Source organism: Diadema setosum, chromosome 22, assembly GCF_964275005.1.
Source record: "Diadema setosum chromosome 22, eeDiaSeto1, whole genome shotgun sequence".
NCBI lineage: Eukaryota > Metazoa > Echinodermata > Echinoidea > Diadematoida > Diadematidae > Diadema > Diadema setosum.
Genome location: NC_092706.1, coordinates 15,441,579 through 15,460,076, shown reverse-complemented (window position 1 = coordinate 15,460,076; position 18,498 = coordinate 15,441,579). Strand labels below are relative to the sequence as shown.

Sequence of the window (18,498 nt, the reverse complement as noted above, 5' to 3'; positions counted from 1 at the left end):
ACACGCGGTGATGCATGTATCAACTCCAAATCCAACAGCAGGGAAAGACATGTGCAAGTGGCAACAGACGTTCTGATGTTTTGTTTGTTTGTTTTTGTGGTCAGTTTCATTAGACCTGCTCATACTGTCACGCCAAACAAAGAAAAATGATATTTGTTGTTTGAAAGTTTTTATCGAAATATTAAATTGGGTCCTATCATGAATCTAAACATGAAAGTAAACAATACCTTATGCCTTCACCCGAAAAGGCGTGAAACTCTGCTCATTGTTCCTACTGAACTGGCCAAATCACTTCAGTAAACTGTGATTACTGTTTCTGTCGTGAGAGGCTGAACCTTTCTCTAAGTATTTTTTTTTTTCGAGATGTAAATAATGAAAATAATCGCATTTCTGTCATCGATAAGAATTAGCAGTCATTCTTTTCATACGGAATCTTCTACATTGCCATCACTTCTTCCGTAAAATCACAAATTGCTACCATCATACCACTTCATTCCCATCACGATCATCGATATCATCATCTTGGGAACAGCTTGTTACACACAAGGTTAAACTAACAAAAACATTATCGAAGCTACAATCCTTAAACACAGGCAAGTTTTATCTTTGAAAAAAAAAAAACTTGATAAACACACTGTGGCGTACTTTCTCCCATTTGACCAGATTTTCATGTGGATATAATGTCTACTTGGATCGGAAATCTGTACAGTAATTATACATACATCAACTAAAACATGCTATCATATAGCCAAACGAAGTATCAAATGTCTTTCTCGCATTCTCGGCAAATCTCGGCATTGATGGCCAAAATTACAGACAATTACTTTAAGATGGCGTGTAATATATCACTGCATTCTTTTTTTTTTTCTTTTTGCAAGATTGTTGGTTCGAAGTACATCGCACTCTCGCTTTCCACTGTTTTTCTTGGCCAGATAAGCATATTGGCGTCTCAGCACGCAGCTAGAACGCGTTCGTCGGGTCAATGCACGTACGTACATGGTGGGAACATTTTCTGTTGGACGTTAAATCCTTAATAGGGCGTCCTTATGAACCGCCAATTCATTCAAGTGGAAAGTTTCATGATGTCACATGTCCCATCTACTTACAAGTCCATTTGCCTCGAATTAAAATTTTTTAAACGTCATTAGTGATTTGAAGAGGTTAGACGAAAAGGTATCTCAAAGTACATTTGGTTCCGCGCATGCGCATTGAAACGAATGTTTGTCATGGACGCTTGTGAGTGGCTGCTCTCTGATTGGTTAGATAGAAAGAAGGCAGGACGATTTGAGACCCGACAGCCTTTTTAACTTAAGTACCCACTCAGTGTCCTTCAGTGAACATCGTGCGATGATGGAGCATCGATAATTTGAGCATATTTACAAGTCTTGTAATAAACCCGTATTTTGGATCTGAAAAAGATCAAGGACAGGCAGAATCTCCAGCATTAATCTACTTCGTTCATCAGTACTGTGAGTCATCAATCATTTATTTCCGGTCGTTTATTTGTCTTATGTATATTTTTGTTAATATTCATGTCTCATACATGCTTTATATTTATTTCAAAGAATATCCCTCTTGGAACATCTATGTTTTCTGCTACCTTTCCAACTTGGCAGTCATTTTCTTTCTCCTTTCTCATTTTTATGCTTTTTCGTTTGGTTATCTTCTGCTTTATCAGTGCTTCTTTCTTTCTCATCCTCCATTCGTCCTCTTCATCTTTCTCCCCATCTCCTCCTCATTTCTCTTCTTCCTTTGGTCCTCTGCCCCCTTTTAATCCTTTCTTCGTACCACCATTCTTCACATTGATGTGTCTGTTTTTGTTTTTCAATGAGTCATCCTCACCTAGTAGAAATAATTACTTCTCAGGATGTGTCAAGTGTCCATAAATAATATTCGACGAGCTTATTACTTTGCACTATCTTGATCTCCTGACGAAAGGCATTGTAGAAGACTACTTCACTTTTCATCTGGGCTAACCATCTGCCTCGGTTAAAGGAACCAAGTTTACAATGATATATTCTTTAAAACTATATTTCGAATATTTACGTAATTTGTAGGGTAACATGGATTACAAACTATTCGACACACACACACACACACACACAAAAAAAAAACACTTTCGTTTGTTATTATCTCCACAACTGTCATTCATTGGCTTATGTTGTCGTAAACATTAATAACATTGATGAAAGTTTGTCGAACAGCTAATTGCAAAAGTCAACAACTATGTATCACTGGTTCTTGGTCGCTAGTTTCTCATTCGTTGAACTAGCTCCACGGCGACCTCTTGGGGTTCGGTTTTCGGTTGCAGTTTGTTATTTCGGAGGTTATAAGGTTCGTTATTAAGAAGATTTGTAATTTAGAAAGTGAATCAAGGTTCGTTATTTCGAAAGTTCGTTAATCCGAAAACGAAAAAAAAAAAGTTTCGTTATTCAGAAGGTTCGTTAATCCAAAAATGACTAAAGGTACGTTGCTCCGAGGGTTCGTTAATCCGAAAATTAGATGATTAGATGAAAATTAGATTATTCGGAAGGTTCGTTAATTCAAAATGAATGAAGGTACGTTATTTCGAGGGTTCGTTAATCCGAAAAAGAACAGTGTTTTTTTTTTTATTCGGAAAGTTCGTTAATCGAAAATGAAACGAAGTTTTTGATTAAAAAAAAATGATAAAGACCTCCTTTAGTGACAAAATACATTGATGTATTCTTTTTAAAGGTAGGTTATTATATAATGAGAATTCAATAAAAACACACACACGCACAGAAGAGTATATAAACTCACGCAAACACACACGATACACATACTTTAAATATTGACGAATTGATTTGACTTGATTTCATTTGAATTTGAATTGGAATACAATCGTAATCTGTAAATGGTGTTATTGATGAAAAAAATAAGTATTTTTTTTCTCCTCCTCCGTCTGCCTCCCTTCCTTCCTCTTCTACATCATCATCAGGATGAGCCATGCATGACATAGAAAAAATTATGATAAGAGGCAATTCAAAGGCATGCATAACAAAAAAAAAAAAAAAAAACTATCACACATGCGTGTACGGAAAGAATCCTGCGTGCTCCCCATTAACAAACCCTCGGAATAACGAAAATTACCTCAGTTTTGCGAGGTTTGGCAGCAACACTAATGTTTTTCTCTTTCTTGCAAATTGCCTTTAAGGGTTCGGCGAACTTATCTAACAAAACATGTCTTGGTGGGGTATCCCACGAGCGAGACATTCACGAATCCCAGGGCCCACGAGTTTGACACTATAGGCAAATAAGGCCCATGATTCCAACACTAGAAAAAAAAAAGAGGCCCGCGAGATTAAGCCCGTGATGTAATGTCGGTCTGATGGGTCTTTTATGCTGAGTGTCAAACAATTTTTTTTTTTTTTTTTTTTTTTTTTGCCTAGTGTCGGGTTCACGAGCCTCATTTGCCTAGTGTCGAGCTCGTAGGCTGTACGAATCGTGGGTGTCGGCAACCTGGCACAAATCTATACGTTGTGACTTTATCGGCCGAAGCTAGAAGGATGTACGTTATCACCAACGGTACCTGGGATTTATGAAACACTTGTAACTTTCGGAATAGACTCAATATATCATCCACATAGACATGATTATGTCATGTGCAAAACATTAAAGGTTGCTCACAGAACAGTTTCCAAAGCCCGAACGGTTTGAAAGCTAAGACCTTGCAAATACAAATGCCCTCAAGTATCTGTCTTGTGCTCGTTCCAGATTTTTTTTTTTTTTAAACTAGTCATTAGCCCACTGAAATTTGATATGGAGATATACATGTTCAATTGTAATAACGTAATTTTCTCAATAGTATTCACCCATCATCGCCTGTTACACGCCACGGACTGTACTTGTTTGTGCTACATTTTGTATTCACCCTTGGAGTTGGATATATATATACATTCAGAATAGAAAGTATAAAGTTTTCACCCAGGCACCAAGTCATGTGACATGTAACTCTCGTCAAATCAAAATACTGCCAACTTCAATTATTTCCTCCTGCTATGGACATCGATTCTTAAGTTCTATATCGACAACCAAGGGTCATTACACTTCTGCAATTCCATTTCAGATCAACCTTCCACTGTACTTTCGAGAGTTCTTTCGAGAGGTTTGAGGTTTGGTTGTCAATTACAAAGTTGAATATCAAAACTAAAAACTGTGTGAAGACGAGACCAATTAGATCAGAGGAATGCAGTTCTCAGCAGGCTTTAAAGATGAAATTCTTAATATCAAGGAAGTAGAACGTGGAATGAAGTTCGAATGTTAAAACTTTCCCATCTTGTTCTTCTTGTTCTTCTCGTTGTTCTTTTCGTCTTCTGCTGCTGCTGCTTCTTCTACGCTTGGGAAAATATCCATCAATATTTGATTGGCAAATTGTATTTATTAAAAAAAAAGCTTTGATGATTATGCATCAATTTTGCAACCATGTAAGTCACACTGATGAATCGTTTCTTAAAAGCAAAATCTTAAAGTTGAAAGACTTATATTCATATCAATTATAGGACAAATTATTCATAATTTCAGGGAAAATAAGTTGCCCAAAGTATTTGATGATGTATTTTGTAGAAATGTCAGCGTTCATATAAGTACCCTACAAGACGATCCAATGAGTATTTCATTTACCTTTACTCCGCACCATCTTCTTCCAGAATACATTTGTATATACAGGACCAAGCTTTTGGAATCAATTAAGCGATAATTTCAGAAATGCACCAAGTCTTGTTGCATTCAAACAAAAAATAAAGACAATTTTGTTTTATTTTTACATAATATTTGAACTATATATATATATATATATATATATATATATATATATATATATATATATATTTAATTAGTTTACATGATTTCTTTGACGTTAATTACCGTGTCCATACAAATAGATAATGTCTGGCAATAGTTCTTTATGTGCTGTGTCCTCTCAAAGAGTCCTTCATTTCTTTCTTTTTTATTCCCTTCTTCCTTCTACATCTACATGCCCCTTCCTATCACTGTTTTGTACGTTCGTCCTGTCTTTGTCTTCCCTGAGCGTCTCTGTGCTTGTGTTTCGGTTCATCTACTACCCTTTTCTATTGTAAGTTCAATTTATTGAGTGGCCCACATCTCTACAAGCTTGTCGTTTACGTGGTCCTCTCGGGTGCTGTTAGTTATTCCAAAGGTTCGCTATTCCGAAGGTTCGTTATTCCGAAGGGTCGAGGGAATTATACCATGACATTGGAAATAGAATTTGATTTACATGAAATTGAACTAAAAATATTGAAATGCTACTGCTATTACTATACTATACTCCTGTACACGTTTTAAGCTGCTATAGGTGGCCGAAGGTATTTCCACTTGAGGGGGAAAATGGGAAAAAAAAATGGCTGTGGTTAAATGCTATATAATATACACATTTGTTTTTCACTCCTATCAAAAGTACATTCCCTCGACATGTTATTGATATTTGATATGTTAAGGGGAATATCATTATCCCTGCTTTTTGAAGGAGATAAGTCATGTACTCTTGCATTATGTTCGAAAATATAGAATAGCTTCAGATGAGACTCCCTCTGTATTTTCTTTGTGTCTGTTGTGGCCTTCTTATCGGGCGATACCACGGCACATAGAATAGACTTAATTTTGATAAATAATGATTCTTGAACGGATTGCTTGATCTTATTCAAACTTCAGTTAATATGTGCTTTCACGGATATTTCTGCATTCAATAAATTAACAGTAATTTCCCCTTTAACGGCTATTTGAGTGCTCCTCATTTGTATACAAACGTAGCTGTAATCGTGTCAACAGTCAGAATAAGTGCTAATCGATGAGGGTTACATGAGTTCAACACTTCAACTCTAGCGCCTGGGCTGTGAAAAAAAAAGTATCAAATTCTCGGATACGTGATACAGATACCAGCACATCATGCTTTATGTGTACATTACCCATGTTTATCTCTCCTGTGAGCGGCTTAGCAACAGTTACACCTATAGACGAGCCATACGGTTTATATTTGATTGACTGCTGTTCTGAATTCTGTGATAAAGAGGACTATTTCAGGTTCAGACCAGTTGGAAAATAGTCGGAAAAGAGAGTTAAAGGGATCGTTTTGGTTGAGACCTAATTTCAGGTTTCTAACCTTTTAGGTGAGATAATGAGAAACCTCTTATGAAATATGAAAGAGCATGTAATTCCATGAGGATTTCAACGTTTATTTAATGAAAATTGATTGTGAAATCGCCGAAATATCCAAAACAGAGCGATTCTAATAAGTGTGGGACCCACACTTTATTATGATCGCTTTGTTTTACTTTATTTTTGGATGTTTCAGTCATTCCAAACCCGATTTTCATCAAATAAACCTTGAATTCCTCTTAAAATGGTGTGCTCTGTACTACTTCCTAAGCGTTTTCTTGGTATCTCGCAAAAAGTTAAAAGCCCAATTCTCACCTCCACCAATACTGTACCTTCCCTTTAAATATTTCTAAGCATGCACAACAAAGACATTTTGATCAAGATTGAATGAAAATCTAAATTGTGAAGCTTTCACAAACGGTTATTGAACAATCGATGTGTATGTGCAAAAACTATGATGTCATCCCCTCAAGACCTGCCATACAGTCAATAAATAAAACTGTATAGGGCCTAATCTGCACAGTTGTTCGTTCAAACGATCAGTCAGAAATCCTGATATTTATCTGACCGTTCACTGTTTGGAAGATATCTAACCAGGAATAACATGACGTTATATTCTGCAATTTTCTAGCAGGAAAGCTGAATTTTCATTATTTTTTTGTTCTTTGTACAAGATCAATGGAAATCTATGAGTTGATGACATCATCAGCTCACTCATCTACGTCATCATATCAACTGTTCAAAACCGTTTTGCAAAAATTAGCGACTTTTTCGCAGTTCTAAAATTACCCCATTAAAGTAAACGAATTACCATCTTCATTTCATTTAATTTCATTTCATTTATTAAAGGGGATGGCTAGTAACTGATCAGTGCGAATCAGTGAGAATGCTGGGCTATGATTGTTCCAATCCTTGTGGGATTCATTTTAGAGTACATTATATACCTATTGTTGTGTGAAAATTATTTGCTTCAGAATGGTCTCATATTCAAGTAATGTGCAGTTCAGTGTTTCCAGGTTAGCATGCTTGTGCAGTGTCGGGGCGATCGTTAAAACAGGTGTTAACGATCGCCCTGTCACAAATCCAATCTTCGGCTGGTCATACCCTTTCATCCGATTTTGCTCAAACTTTTACTGATATTTTTCTCCCTTTTGCTGCAAGCATTTGACAGAAATTACTCTAAAGGTAATTATTGATTTGGATGGTTTGGTAACGAATGAAACTTGTTGATCATATAGAATTTAAACGTGTTCTCATTTTAGCATTTCGTTTCATGCTAAATTTCATGTCAAGCTTTGTAATTTAATCGCTGGATTGCAATAAGTAGATAAAATGCTTCATGCAGATCTAAGATTCTTACACTCCTTTAACATATTCTTCAGAGCTAGCAGTAGGTGAGAGACGTGTTTGAAAACATGCTGCCAGAAACAACAGTTATTTTTTCTGTAATTTGTTACACTGCAAAGTTTGGCATATATTTCAGTAACACAAAAATGTATAATCGTACAAAAAACAAATGCTGAATAAATGGTTTCATTGATGAAAACGCAAGAATAAATACATTACTGAATGGAAGATTTAATGACATGAGTGTCTTTGAACTTACTAAAGTACAAGATAAAGATACTGCCAAATTATTGGACCATATCACTTCCCTGACCTCCACGTAGATAGGAATTAGATGACCTTGGGTCTAGTGGCACTGTTGGTTCAGTAGAGTATGATGTGGTATGTTTGTCACGAACGTGACAGTATTTCCTTCAAATTAACCTTGACTTTCTGTCAACTTTGTGTTTCAAAACCAAACTTTCACCAGCTTCTCTTTCTATCCTTCGATGATGTCATCACTTCACTCATATTAGGGGATTTCCCCTAATGGTGTCCGTCATACAGACGTTCCTTTTCCAGCGGGCAGTACGGAAATTCAAGCCGTTCTTAATGGTCATACAACCAGCAGCCCTGTCGCGAAAGGGTCAACTTTGTAGCCTCGTATCAGACGCCAGTAAAATTGTCCCTTCTTTAATGACTATGCGTTATCCATACCAAGACACTCTTTCTTATCTCTTATTTTATACAATATTCCCCTACTTATTATATTCACTATCGAGTGTGAACTGCTGTGTCTCGTTGAATACAGGTGACATGCAAAAGGCAGTTTTTTCTATGATACCTCTGTGAAAGATTCATAAACACAAAAGTAAGAAATTTATTTTTTTACATCTTTATAAAAGCCTGGGACAGATTCTGTGTAACACAGTTCCCCGAAATCGTCGACATGATTAAATTTAAAAATGTCGTCATTGTTGCTGCAGTGGGGTTTTGGGTTCCTGCCTGTTGAGCTTGTTGGTAATGTTGTTGTTGTTGTTGTTTTCAGGGGTGATACGTGAAGCCACTTGTATGATATAAAAGCTGATGTGTCTTGTAGTGCATGTTCATATCATGTCACAGTCCCTAACGTGGTGACAAAGTCGGTGCTGTAATTCATTCCATCTTGATTGAATGATTTTGCCGTCATTGTTTCACGAGTTCTTGTAAGTATGTAATTCTTTCTCCTTGTAAATCAGGCATCGATCACTTGATCGATCACTGGAGTTCGTTGGCTCGATATCATAATAACTTTTCATCTCCTCTGCCAAGAACATCATGTCATTCGTCTAGATGCTCGCTTCATTTGAATTGTTTTGATTATAAACAGACCTGATTCACTCGACAGCATCTCAGCTATTTCAGTCCTGCACCTTCATATCTCTCCCTATATATCTCCCCTCCCTCCCTCTTTCTCATCAGGACCTAAATTTTGCTTCGACTCACTTTCTTCGTTTATTCTTTGTTTGCTGTTTTCTTGTATATGTGTGTTCTGTTTCAACGACTTCCTGAAGAACATGGACGCTCGTTACGATGTTGATCCTTCCAGATATTCTTAACAGATTACTATGATCTCATTCACGCGATATAAACTAATGTAAACACAGCTGAAGAGGCAAAAGAATAATAACACCATTTGTTCCTCTTCAATCATCAACGTTAATACTATGTATGTAGATACACACAAATGTTGTCATAATGGATTGACCATCTGCAATTTTATGAGTGAAAAAAGGGTTCGCCGCGAGTAGACAAGGCCTATGGGTCACTCCAGAGATGCCGAATTAAGAAGTTTATGAATTAATGTACGCATGCATCAATGAAATGGGGATCCTTTTCTCCTTTTTTTTTTGTTGAAAAACAAAACAAAAACAAAACAGCATAAAAGATGAATTCACTTCAGGAAAGCCGTATACAGGTTTGCAAAGTTCTGGATAAAGAAGACAAAACTAATTGGAGATTTTTTTTTAATTTTTGCTTCTTTATTTTGCACCCTATAATGTGTGTCTTAAAATTATTTTGTTCTTAATGTCTGTGTCTCTTATAAATCAAGTTAAAAAAAACAGAGAATAACCTGTTGCTTGTGCGATGCTTATAAAGTTTATAGGCTTACTTGATAATCACCATAGAAACCTAAGAAAACTTTCTCTTAACTGTATTAATCATCCAGCCATTCAAGGAGATTCAATTATGTTTGTCAGCACTGAGAACGAAAGTGAAAGTCAACAAACTATAAGTTCCGCCTAAAAACGGCACAATTTTTCCCGCTTTGTCAGTTTACTAGAGGTCAGTCTCTTGTTGTATTTATCTCAATTATGCAGACAAAGACAACATGACAACAATGCAGTCTGGATCAGTGACCACCCCGACGTGGAGCACCGACGCGATGTCGACCAACCAAACGGAAAAGCCCAACGATGAATTCCATGTCGAGATCTTCGAAGCAATTATCTACACTCTCGTCATGATCGGTGCGTTCTTCGCCAACGTCGTCGCAATAACGACGATCTTGAAGACGAAAGCCCTTCGACGCAACCACCACAACCTCTTGATCCTTAATCTCAACATCATCGACCTCGGTGTGACGCTGCTCAGTATGACGTTCTCTGTCGGGTCTTTCTTCGACGACGGCCTGTCATTGATAAACAGCTATCCTCTCTGTCGGGTGAGTTTGATTACATTAACGTTTTCTAAGAATGTCGGCTCTTTGTATATCTGAATTGCTGGATTCGCACTTTTTTGTTTTATTTTGTTTTGTTTTTTGGTTGTTCTACCAAAATGTTGCCAATTAACATGTTGTTAAGTGTTTTAACGTCAGGATAGACTGGGTGAATGTCCAAAGCAATTACATTTTTCTTTTCAAATTAAGTTCCCCTCATATCTTGCATGAAGAGAAAGTCATGTGATTCCCTGTTAATGTTAGAATGTCTCAGAATTTTGTTACTATTACCATGGAAATATTGGACAGTATCGCATATACAAAATTAAGCCATCACAACATGTGTGCAAACAGTCTGCCTAGACTTCTATTGACGCTCATTCGAGATTTTCGCAACATTTTCAGCCTATGTCAATATTGAACCGTTCGAAATTGGGTGGATATCCCGCACAATTGATACTGCTGAATTGCTTTTTCAAATAATATCAATGAGTTGTATGTAAGATGATATTGGCTGAGTTATGACTAAGGAAGTGTAAGTAGACCAAGACACGAGATTGTTTGTTTGTTCATTATCTTTTGTTTTTGTTTAGATTGTGAGACAATGACTTACCTTTTGACCGAACATTGACACACTTTTCTCCTTAAATGAGACAAAGTTTCACGACCTCTCTCGAAAGTTGGCAAGTTATGGAGATATTACATAGACCGACTGGAATTTGCCCATTCTCTGCCTATCATAATATTGTCCCTCCAATCTGTGTATATGACTGAGCAAGGCAAAATTCTTGCAGCGATCACAGCCTAATTTATTATGAAGGAAATTTAAGCTAGAATGAGGCTTCTCAATACAAACCGTCGTGTCTACCTCTGAATTTATATCGAAATGATTTGAGATCATCACCATGATTATTCACACAGAGAATACATAGAATGACCATGACACGTAAACGAGTTTATTATACATACTGTAGATAGGTTGTTTCCGAAGAGAAATGTCTTTTCGTAAATTGTTGCATATCGTAATAATTGTCATTAAAAAGTTGTTTTCTCTCGATTTCGCTTTTTTCAAATCATAAAATAATGATTGGTTTTGATTATAACTTTCAGTTGCCATAAAAGTGTTTAATTGTCTTTCTCTTTCATTCTCTCTGGTGTATCATTTTTGTAGCTGAATGGCTTTTTTGCTATGACATTCACCGTCGGAAACTTCACCTCAACCATGTGTATCGCGATCGACCGTTATGTGACCGTCGTGTGGTCGAAGCGATTCCCGCCAACCAGACGACGTGTCGTCTGCTTGCTCGTCATCAATTGGGTCATATCTGTCCTCTTGGCCACTTTCCCCACGGCTGAAATCCTCTCCAACTTTGTATACACCCGCGCAACTCACCACTGTTCCCCGGCATGGAAAAACTGTGCTTATTACATTATTTGGTTCGTTTACATCTACGCCGTAACGGTTCCAGTCATGGCATTCTGCTATGGATGCGTCTTCCGTGTCATACGCCAACAGGACAGAAACCTGCGAGCCTACGAGCAGGGGGCGAAGACCCCGGGATTCTCCGATGGAGAAGGAGGGACATCAAGTGAAAAGAGTCGGGAAGACACTTCGGAGTCAGCCCCCGATGTGGAAACAAAGTCGAGAGTGAGACGGGCGATGCAGGAGAGGGTGAGCCGCTTTGACCGTCCTTCCAACGGATCCAGCTCCGGGGTGTACTCCCAAGAAGAACACCGCCGTGTATCGTTCAGGATGAATCCCATCTACAGCGGAGCGCAAAGTGGTGGCAGCACAGAGTCACCAAAGACAGACCAAGGCATCTCACCAACTGGAGAGCTCTGCGTAGACGGTCAGAACCCATCTATCCACATGGATCGTAAGGAGAAGTCCAGTCTCAGGAAACAACTTAGCGTGAAGTCCAAGGTTGCAGAAAACACCGACATGGAGATTTGTGGTGGTCAACGTGACATCCAGACCACGACCATTGAAGACCCCGCTGAGAGGAAACGGAAGAGAAGGGAGAAACGACGACTGATCAAGAAACAGAAACTCGGTCTTGACAAGCAGGTTGCTTTGACAGGTTGGTTTAGTTCATAATGAACGTGTTTCTTCAAACCTCATTATCAAAACTCTGTCAGCTGTTTCTGAAACATAATTTTAATTTTAATTAAGATTTTAGCTACTGCTCCGTGTCAGTTACCTCTAAATTGTTATTTTCGGCAGATATATCTGTCGTACAAGCTGTTATAATTATCTGTCATCAACAGTTTACTGACTGATTTGACCACTTTTCTTGAAAGCAAAGGCTGTCTCTAACTTCTTGTATGATATAGTGTCTGTACTAATTTATAACAACTATCACTCCTGCATAAATCTCAACCTTAATATTTCATTTCTTGACTAACAAACCTCAGTACAAGTTAACTTAAAAGACGAGATCAAAAAGACACCTGATGGGTCACTTTTTATTTCCTTTCGTATTTCTGATTCACAGGTGTCTTGCTCGTTTTGACAACAGTTCTTTGTTGGACTCCATACAACATCGTCCATGCCTGCTTTTTAGACATCAATCTCGGTCACGTTGCCGAGTCTTTAACGATGTGGATCGCTTACCTCAACTCCCTCCTTGACCCTCTCATTTACACATTCATGAATCGAAAGGCGCGCGCGGCGAGGAAAGAGTACACCCAGAGCTATCGCAACGCTCTCTCTGAAGCTAGCGGACATTGCGCAGATGGTGTGAGGAGTCTTGGAACGCGCATCTTGGACAGGGTGAGTGGCGGTAAGGAACACCGGCAGACAGCCGGGAGCGAGTCATGAAGGAGAGATTTGAGCGGGAAGCACCAGGAAAGTACACATTTCTCTCATCAGGATCTCTCCCGCGTTTCATGGTGGGGCGCATGTAGTAATGACAGTCCCATAACGGATAATAGAGGCATAAATCGTATCCTAGATTTGGTGACACCGGAGCTATGTCTCCGACAGATCCTGGCTAGAAGAGTGAAACTACCGGTAGCCGTGTATAGCATCTACGGAAAACATCACCTTTCGCTCAAGGTTTCACTTTCGAATGATAATCCGATGCCTCCTAGCCAAATATCCTTTGAAATCCCCACTGAGTGGACAAACTGATGGGAGTTTCCAATTTGCTGATCTCCGATATACTAATTTGTAATAAATCTCACCAACCACCCATACCACCTCATCCCGGATGGTGTTGTGGCTCAAACGGCAGCGAAGTCAATTAGCTCGGGTTCGAGTCCCAAGTATATCTGAGCAATGTTAAATGTAATCTGTGGTATAAGATGCAAAACATAGCTGTCCCTAATTTTAGGATAGTAAAGAGATGGAAGTCCTTTGTGTTAGAGAGTCACTTCTCACTCGCGTAAAAGACACTATTTCACTTCGTCTGAAAGAGCAACGTGCTAACACAGTATCAGCACCAGAAAACGGGCGAACGGTGCAGACAGCTCGTGGTACGCCCTAGGTGAGTGTGAGTCAGCAGACGGTATGACCATGGGGTTAATGTACTACAGCTTCATGGCATAGCCTATCAACTACTAGTAAGCACAATTTACCATGATAATCAGAACAACGGGAGATTTAAGCAACTGTCGTCTGGTAAGACGTCTATCCTGAGGCAGAAGTGACGTCCACAGGCTCTCAAAAATCTTGCAGCTATTTGTAAATTTGCTGTGTATGTAAATGGCTAAAAATATCAAAATGGACCAAAGGTTTACTAATATGTTTGTGTCATGTTTGTACAAATCAATACTGGTACGAGTGTATACTATGATAAAAGTTCATTTGTAAAGCTAAATTGACGAAAATACTTCTCCATATAAATGTATGTATCGTAATTAAAGTTACATTTTGTGTATCACAGTCACAGCGATAAGTTGCTAATCTTCTTGACAATATTGAACAATCACATTGTAAAACTCTCTAATCAAACACAATTCATGTATTTTCAAGTACGTGGTTTGCTGGTGAATATTAATGTTGTATCATAGTTCCAAATCACATAGAAAGACAAAAAGAGATGGAGAGGTGCGTTGGGTCTTATATTGCTACTTGTTACATTTCATAGATACGGACACACACAAGTAACAACAATCTTGATATTCAAAGACACCCAACCCCTCACTGTATATCCTTTTTCCTTTTCCTTTCCTTTTTTTTTTTGTTGTTGAAACTGACAAGAAGATATGGATATTTTCCAGGCTTTCTATCGAGCAGTTTAGTGACTCCATTTTGGACAATGCCATATGGCGGATAATACATCGGCTTTAGGGTTTGTAGCAACCAACTTTACGTGTTACATGACACCTGAAGAAAAAGTAGACAAAACTCTCAACCGGATCTCTGCTCCATGGTCAAAGCAGTGGATATTATGATAAGCCTATAACATAATTATACAGCTGAAGTAGTGAATTATGACACACTTATAATCTAGCAGTGAATTCTAAAAAAAAAAAAGAAAAAAAAAGACAGAAACTTGGAGACATGGTGCTGCATATCTCCATGCTTTAGGTTCTGAATTTCAAACCGTTGTGTAAAACATTTTAAAACTCTGATAGAACAATTTCTGTGGATGCAGTACGATGTCTTTACTTACCCTCCAATGTATTATGAAGCAGCTACAAATATAAAGTAAAGAATTGAGCATCTTATTGAATTATGATATCGGAAAACAGGTGATTCAAATTTTCTGACGCTGTTGTCTAGCAACTCACAAATTTGACTCCATCCAATATTTAAAATTCCTTCATTTTTCCCCTTATGTTTTGATTAAGATAGGTGAAGTCACTTGTGGAGGACTACACGTGGTCTGATAATATAATCATGATCGGTAATCAATGTGTCAAATGTAATATTTCAGTTCTTTATTCGACATACATAGTCAAATAGACCCAACTTTGAAACGGTGAAAAATGTTGAAATCGGATAGTTTTTCTCCTTTTTTGTAAAGGATCCTGTTCTCGCCTGTTTAAAATGTATCTGAATTTGTACAAAAGACAACATATTTTTTGTAATTGCTTTTTTTGCCTGTGTATTTGCAGAAGTCTTCCATGTGTGTTTGTGTGTGTGAGTTTGTTCTTCTTTTTTTTCAAGAAAAACATTTTAAGTTTTGTGAATAATGGTTTATGAACCCCACATGATTTTATTGCGAACTTGCAACATGAAGTCAGTTATGAGAAACGCAGTTTTGTGTGTGTGTGTGTCGATGGTATAAGTTTGCAGCGGGCTGCTATTAGCAAATCCATTCCTTGTAAATAGCACAATTCTATTTGACTTGCTTATTTGATTTGATATCGTGTATAGTGTATTGTATAATGTATCAGTATTGTATATTGTGTAATTTTTATGTATTGAAATATGTGAATGCATTGTTTCATAGTTTCTGTTTTATCATGTAAATTGTACCATAAAGTGGCAATGCCGCACACTGTGATGGAGCTGATTGAATAATGTTAATCTAGTGCGCCTTGAGAAGATGTCCATGTACATTGCAATTGTTCAAAAGTATGTGTCAGAATGGCTTACTTGAAAATGTGGATTTGAGGCCACAGTTGTAAGATCCAATAGTTCGTCGGGCCACCGTCTATGAGGTACAAGCCTATAAGCACTCTGTATATAAGCCATCATCATTATACAGAAATAACAACGGGTATAAAGCATGTGTATATTTTGGTCAGTCGGTAAGTTTTTATGTCGGCTATCATTCCACAGTTTAATCAGGGTGCATATACTAGACAAGATTTGTGTGATGGATATGAAGTGCATTTTTCGATGCTCTGTGGCTGTAATGATCGCAATAAATAAAATCTGGACGAGAAACGCGGACGTGTGAGTTCATTGCAGTCCCAAACAACATATAGCCAGTGGTAAGGAGAACATTGATGATGATGATGACGACGACGATGATGATGACGATACGATGATGACGATGATGTTGATGATGGTGATCTGGGATGATCTGGTATTGATATAGTATTTTGTCAAGCCCTGTGTTTTATGCTTATATTCAATTTCAATTTCAATCTGAATTTCAATTTATTTTCATATTTCTCGATGAAAAATACATCAAATATACCAAAATTAAATGAAGTACATGATATCAAGCTGGAGACATACATAAAATATTGCAAATATATATTCAACACCACGTCAGAGAATTAGTGGTTATAGGATGGGTGAGCGCTAAATCGTGTGGGGTCTATACACTCCTTTGCCCGTTCACCCCTTTTCTTCGTTGTTAGAATAAAACGTGCGAAATGGAATATAAACCTCAGTCACAAGGCCTTGATAAAGGCTAGTATAGTGATGATGTTGCAAGTTATGACGAAGCCGATTATGAAGATAAATGTGTCGTGGATTTATCATTCTGCAAAAGACGATGACTAGGAAATAGGCCTTGGGGAAGTGTGAATGACGTGTTGAGGAAAAATGAGAGATACTTAGATAAACTGACTAGGCCTATTATTGTAGACAGAGACGTAACTGAGCTCCAAAGGCGTAACAGTAAAGTAAGTTGGTCACAGAGTCTCCAAATTGGCCACGTCGATGACAATACTAAGAAGGGTGGATGACCAACCTCTGATAATTCTTATGGTAATGTCGATGATGATAGTGAATGTCGAAGAGAAAGTATTGGTAATGATCACATAATATTGTGAAAATGAATTATGATCCATTATACCATCATAAGTTATACTCTTCTTACTTAACCATCACTCTTAACGTTTTCTTATCAGCAGCAGCAGCAGCAGCAACAACAACAACAACAAAAGAAACATGATAGAGGTAAAAGCTAAGATATGAAAGAAAACAAATGAACAAATCGAATGCAACATTCCAAAATATTGCATTGCTTGAAAGTAATTTGCCTCTATTTATACAGTTATGAATTCCCAAATATTTTAGGCTTTATCATTAAGTTCGTCATTGTTGCGTTGGTAGATGATTAATATTTTAACGTTCTCGTAGATAAATCGCTAATACTTACTCAAGCAGCAACTTTTCCAACTACAGTTTGAGGCGATAAAACATCCACTTTCATCATGAATGCCCCGCAGAGCAGTAAATCATTGTCTGAACTGGTGATAGGAATTCTTCCGACATGCATCCATTCGACTGGTCGCCTAGCAACGCCATCAGGAGATGAGTAGTTATTTTGAGACTGTGACGTAGAGGCATGATTTTAGTATCAATGAATGTCATGCATTGCCTGCTGCATAGTTCATCTTCTTATAGTTTTGAGGATTTGTTCGAACATTACGTTTGCCTCTGTCTCGTTCATTATATCCTAACATAAGTCACCATTGATAAAGGGGAAAATGCATTTCATCCATTACTTGCCTTTCATATAATCCGGATTCAATTCGATTCAATTCAATAGTTTATTTACTTCCATCAAAGAAAAATAAGAAAACATGATTCAAAGCGGTACAAATTGTCAATTTGACTTTCATTCATCTGATTATACAGTTCGTCGAATACAATATAAAGTATATGCACGAATTATATTATTAAAAAAAGAAGCAATGCACACTTTGTCATGTAGATTATATAGATTATACGTACATGTACGACATACTTGGGTAATCTCTCTTAATGTGGGTGGATGTGGAAAAGATGGTTATACGTTGATTTTCATTGTTCCCGATGATTCCATATCCTCATTTCCGTTAAAAACATTGGAAAAAACCCGATCAAACACACATGATACTATGAATTTTGAGGGAGAAAGATTTGCGGTGACATAATTATGTGTATGTAGTCCATAACCGGATTGCGATGGTGTCACCGCAAATCTTTCTCCCTCATTATTCTACTTCACCATGCAAAACTTCAAGCAACACACTATGCATTTTGTTTTATAAAAAAGAATAGAAAAATAAAAGGAACGTGGGCCCCATCGAAAATGATGTGACCCAGTCAGTACAAATATCAAATTCAAACGATATATGTTACAATCAAACATTTTTTTTTTCTCCTGAAGATCAGCAAGAAATATGTTGCCGAAAGAGTGAGGGACTGAACAATGTTAACACTCGGGTCGTTTCGTATGTTAATTTGTATGCATGCAAGCCGCGAACGAGCTGTAATAAAGAGGTGGAAAAGATAGGACATTAAACCTGCAGATCGTCTTCCCTCGTCAAAGCTGACACGATCATAAATTGTTGTTCTTTCTTGGGTTGATGGCCACATAAATAAGTGCTGATGACGTAGAACATGTCAAGGAAATTTGGAATTTTGAAAATATAGCTGTAGTTCATCACAAAGACGTATACAATTCATTCACTTTTTTTAAATTCCAACAATTATTGTCTGAAGT

The 18,498-nt window shown here is 37.5% G+C and overlaps 1 protein-coding gene across 1 annotated transcript; it reads left to right on the top strand.

Annotated features, from left to right (window-relative positions):
* The first annotated feature begins 9,829 nt into the window (after positions 1-9,829).
* Positions 9,830-13,606, top strand: LOC140245486 (uncharacterized). The gene is made up of 3 exons (XM_072325055.1): positions 9,830-10,162; positions 11,328-12,237; positions 12,652-13,606. Exons 1-3 carry the CDS (start codon positions 9,830-9,832, stop codon positions 12,975-12,977), a joined length of 1,569 nt encoding a protein of 522 aa, XP_072181156.1. The 3' UTR covers positions 12,978-13,606.
* Positions 13,607-18,498: the final 4,892 nt, after the last annotated feature.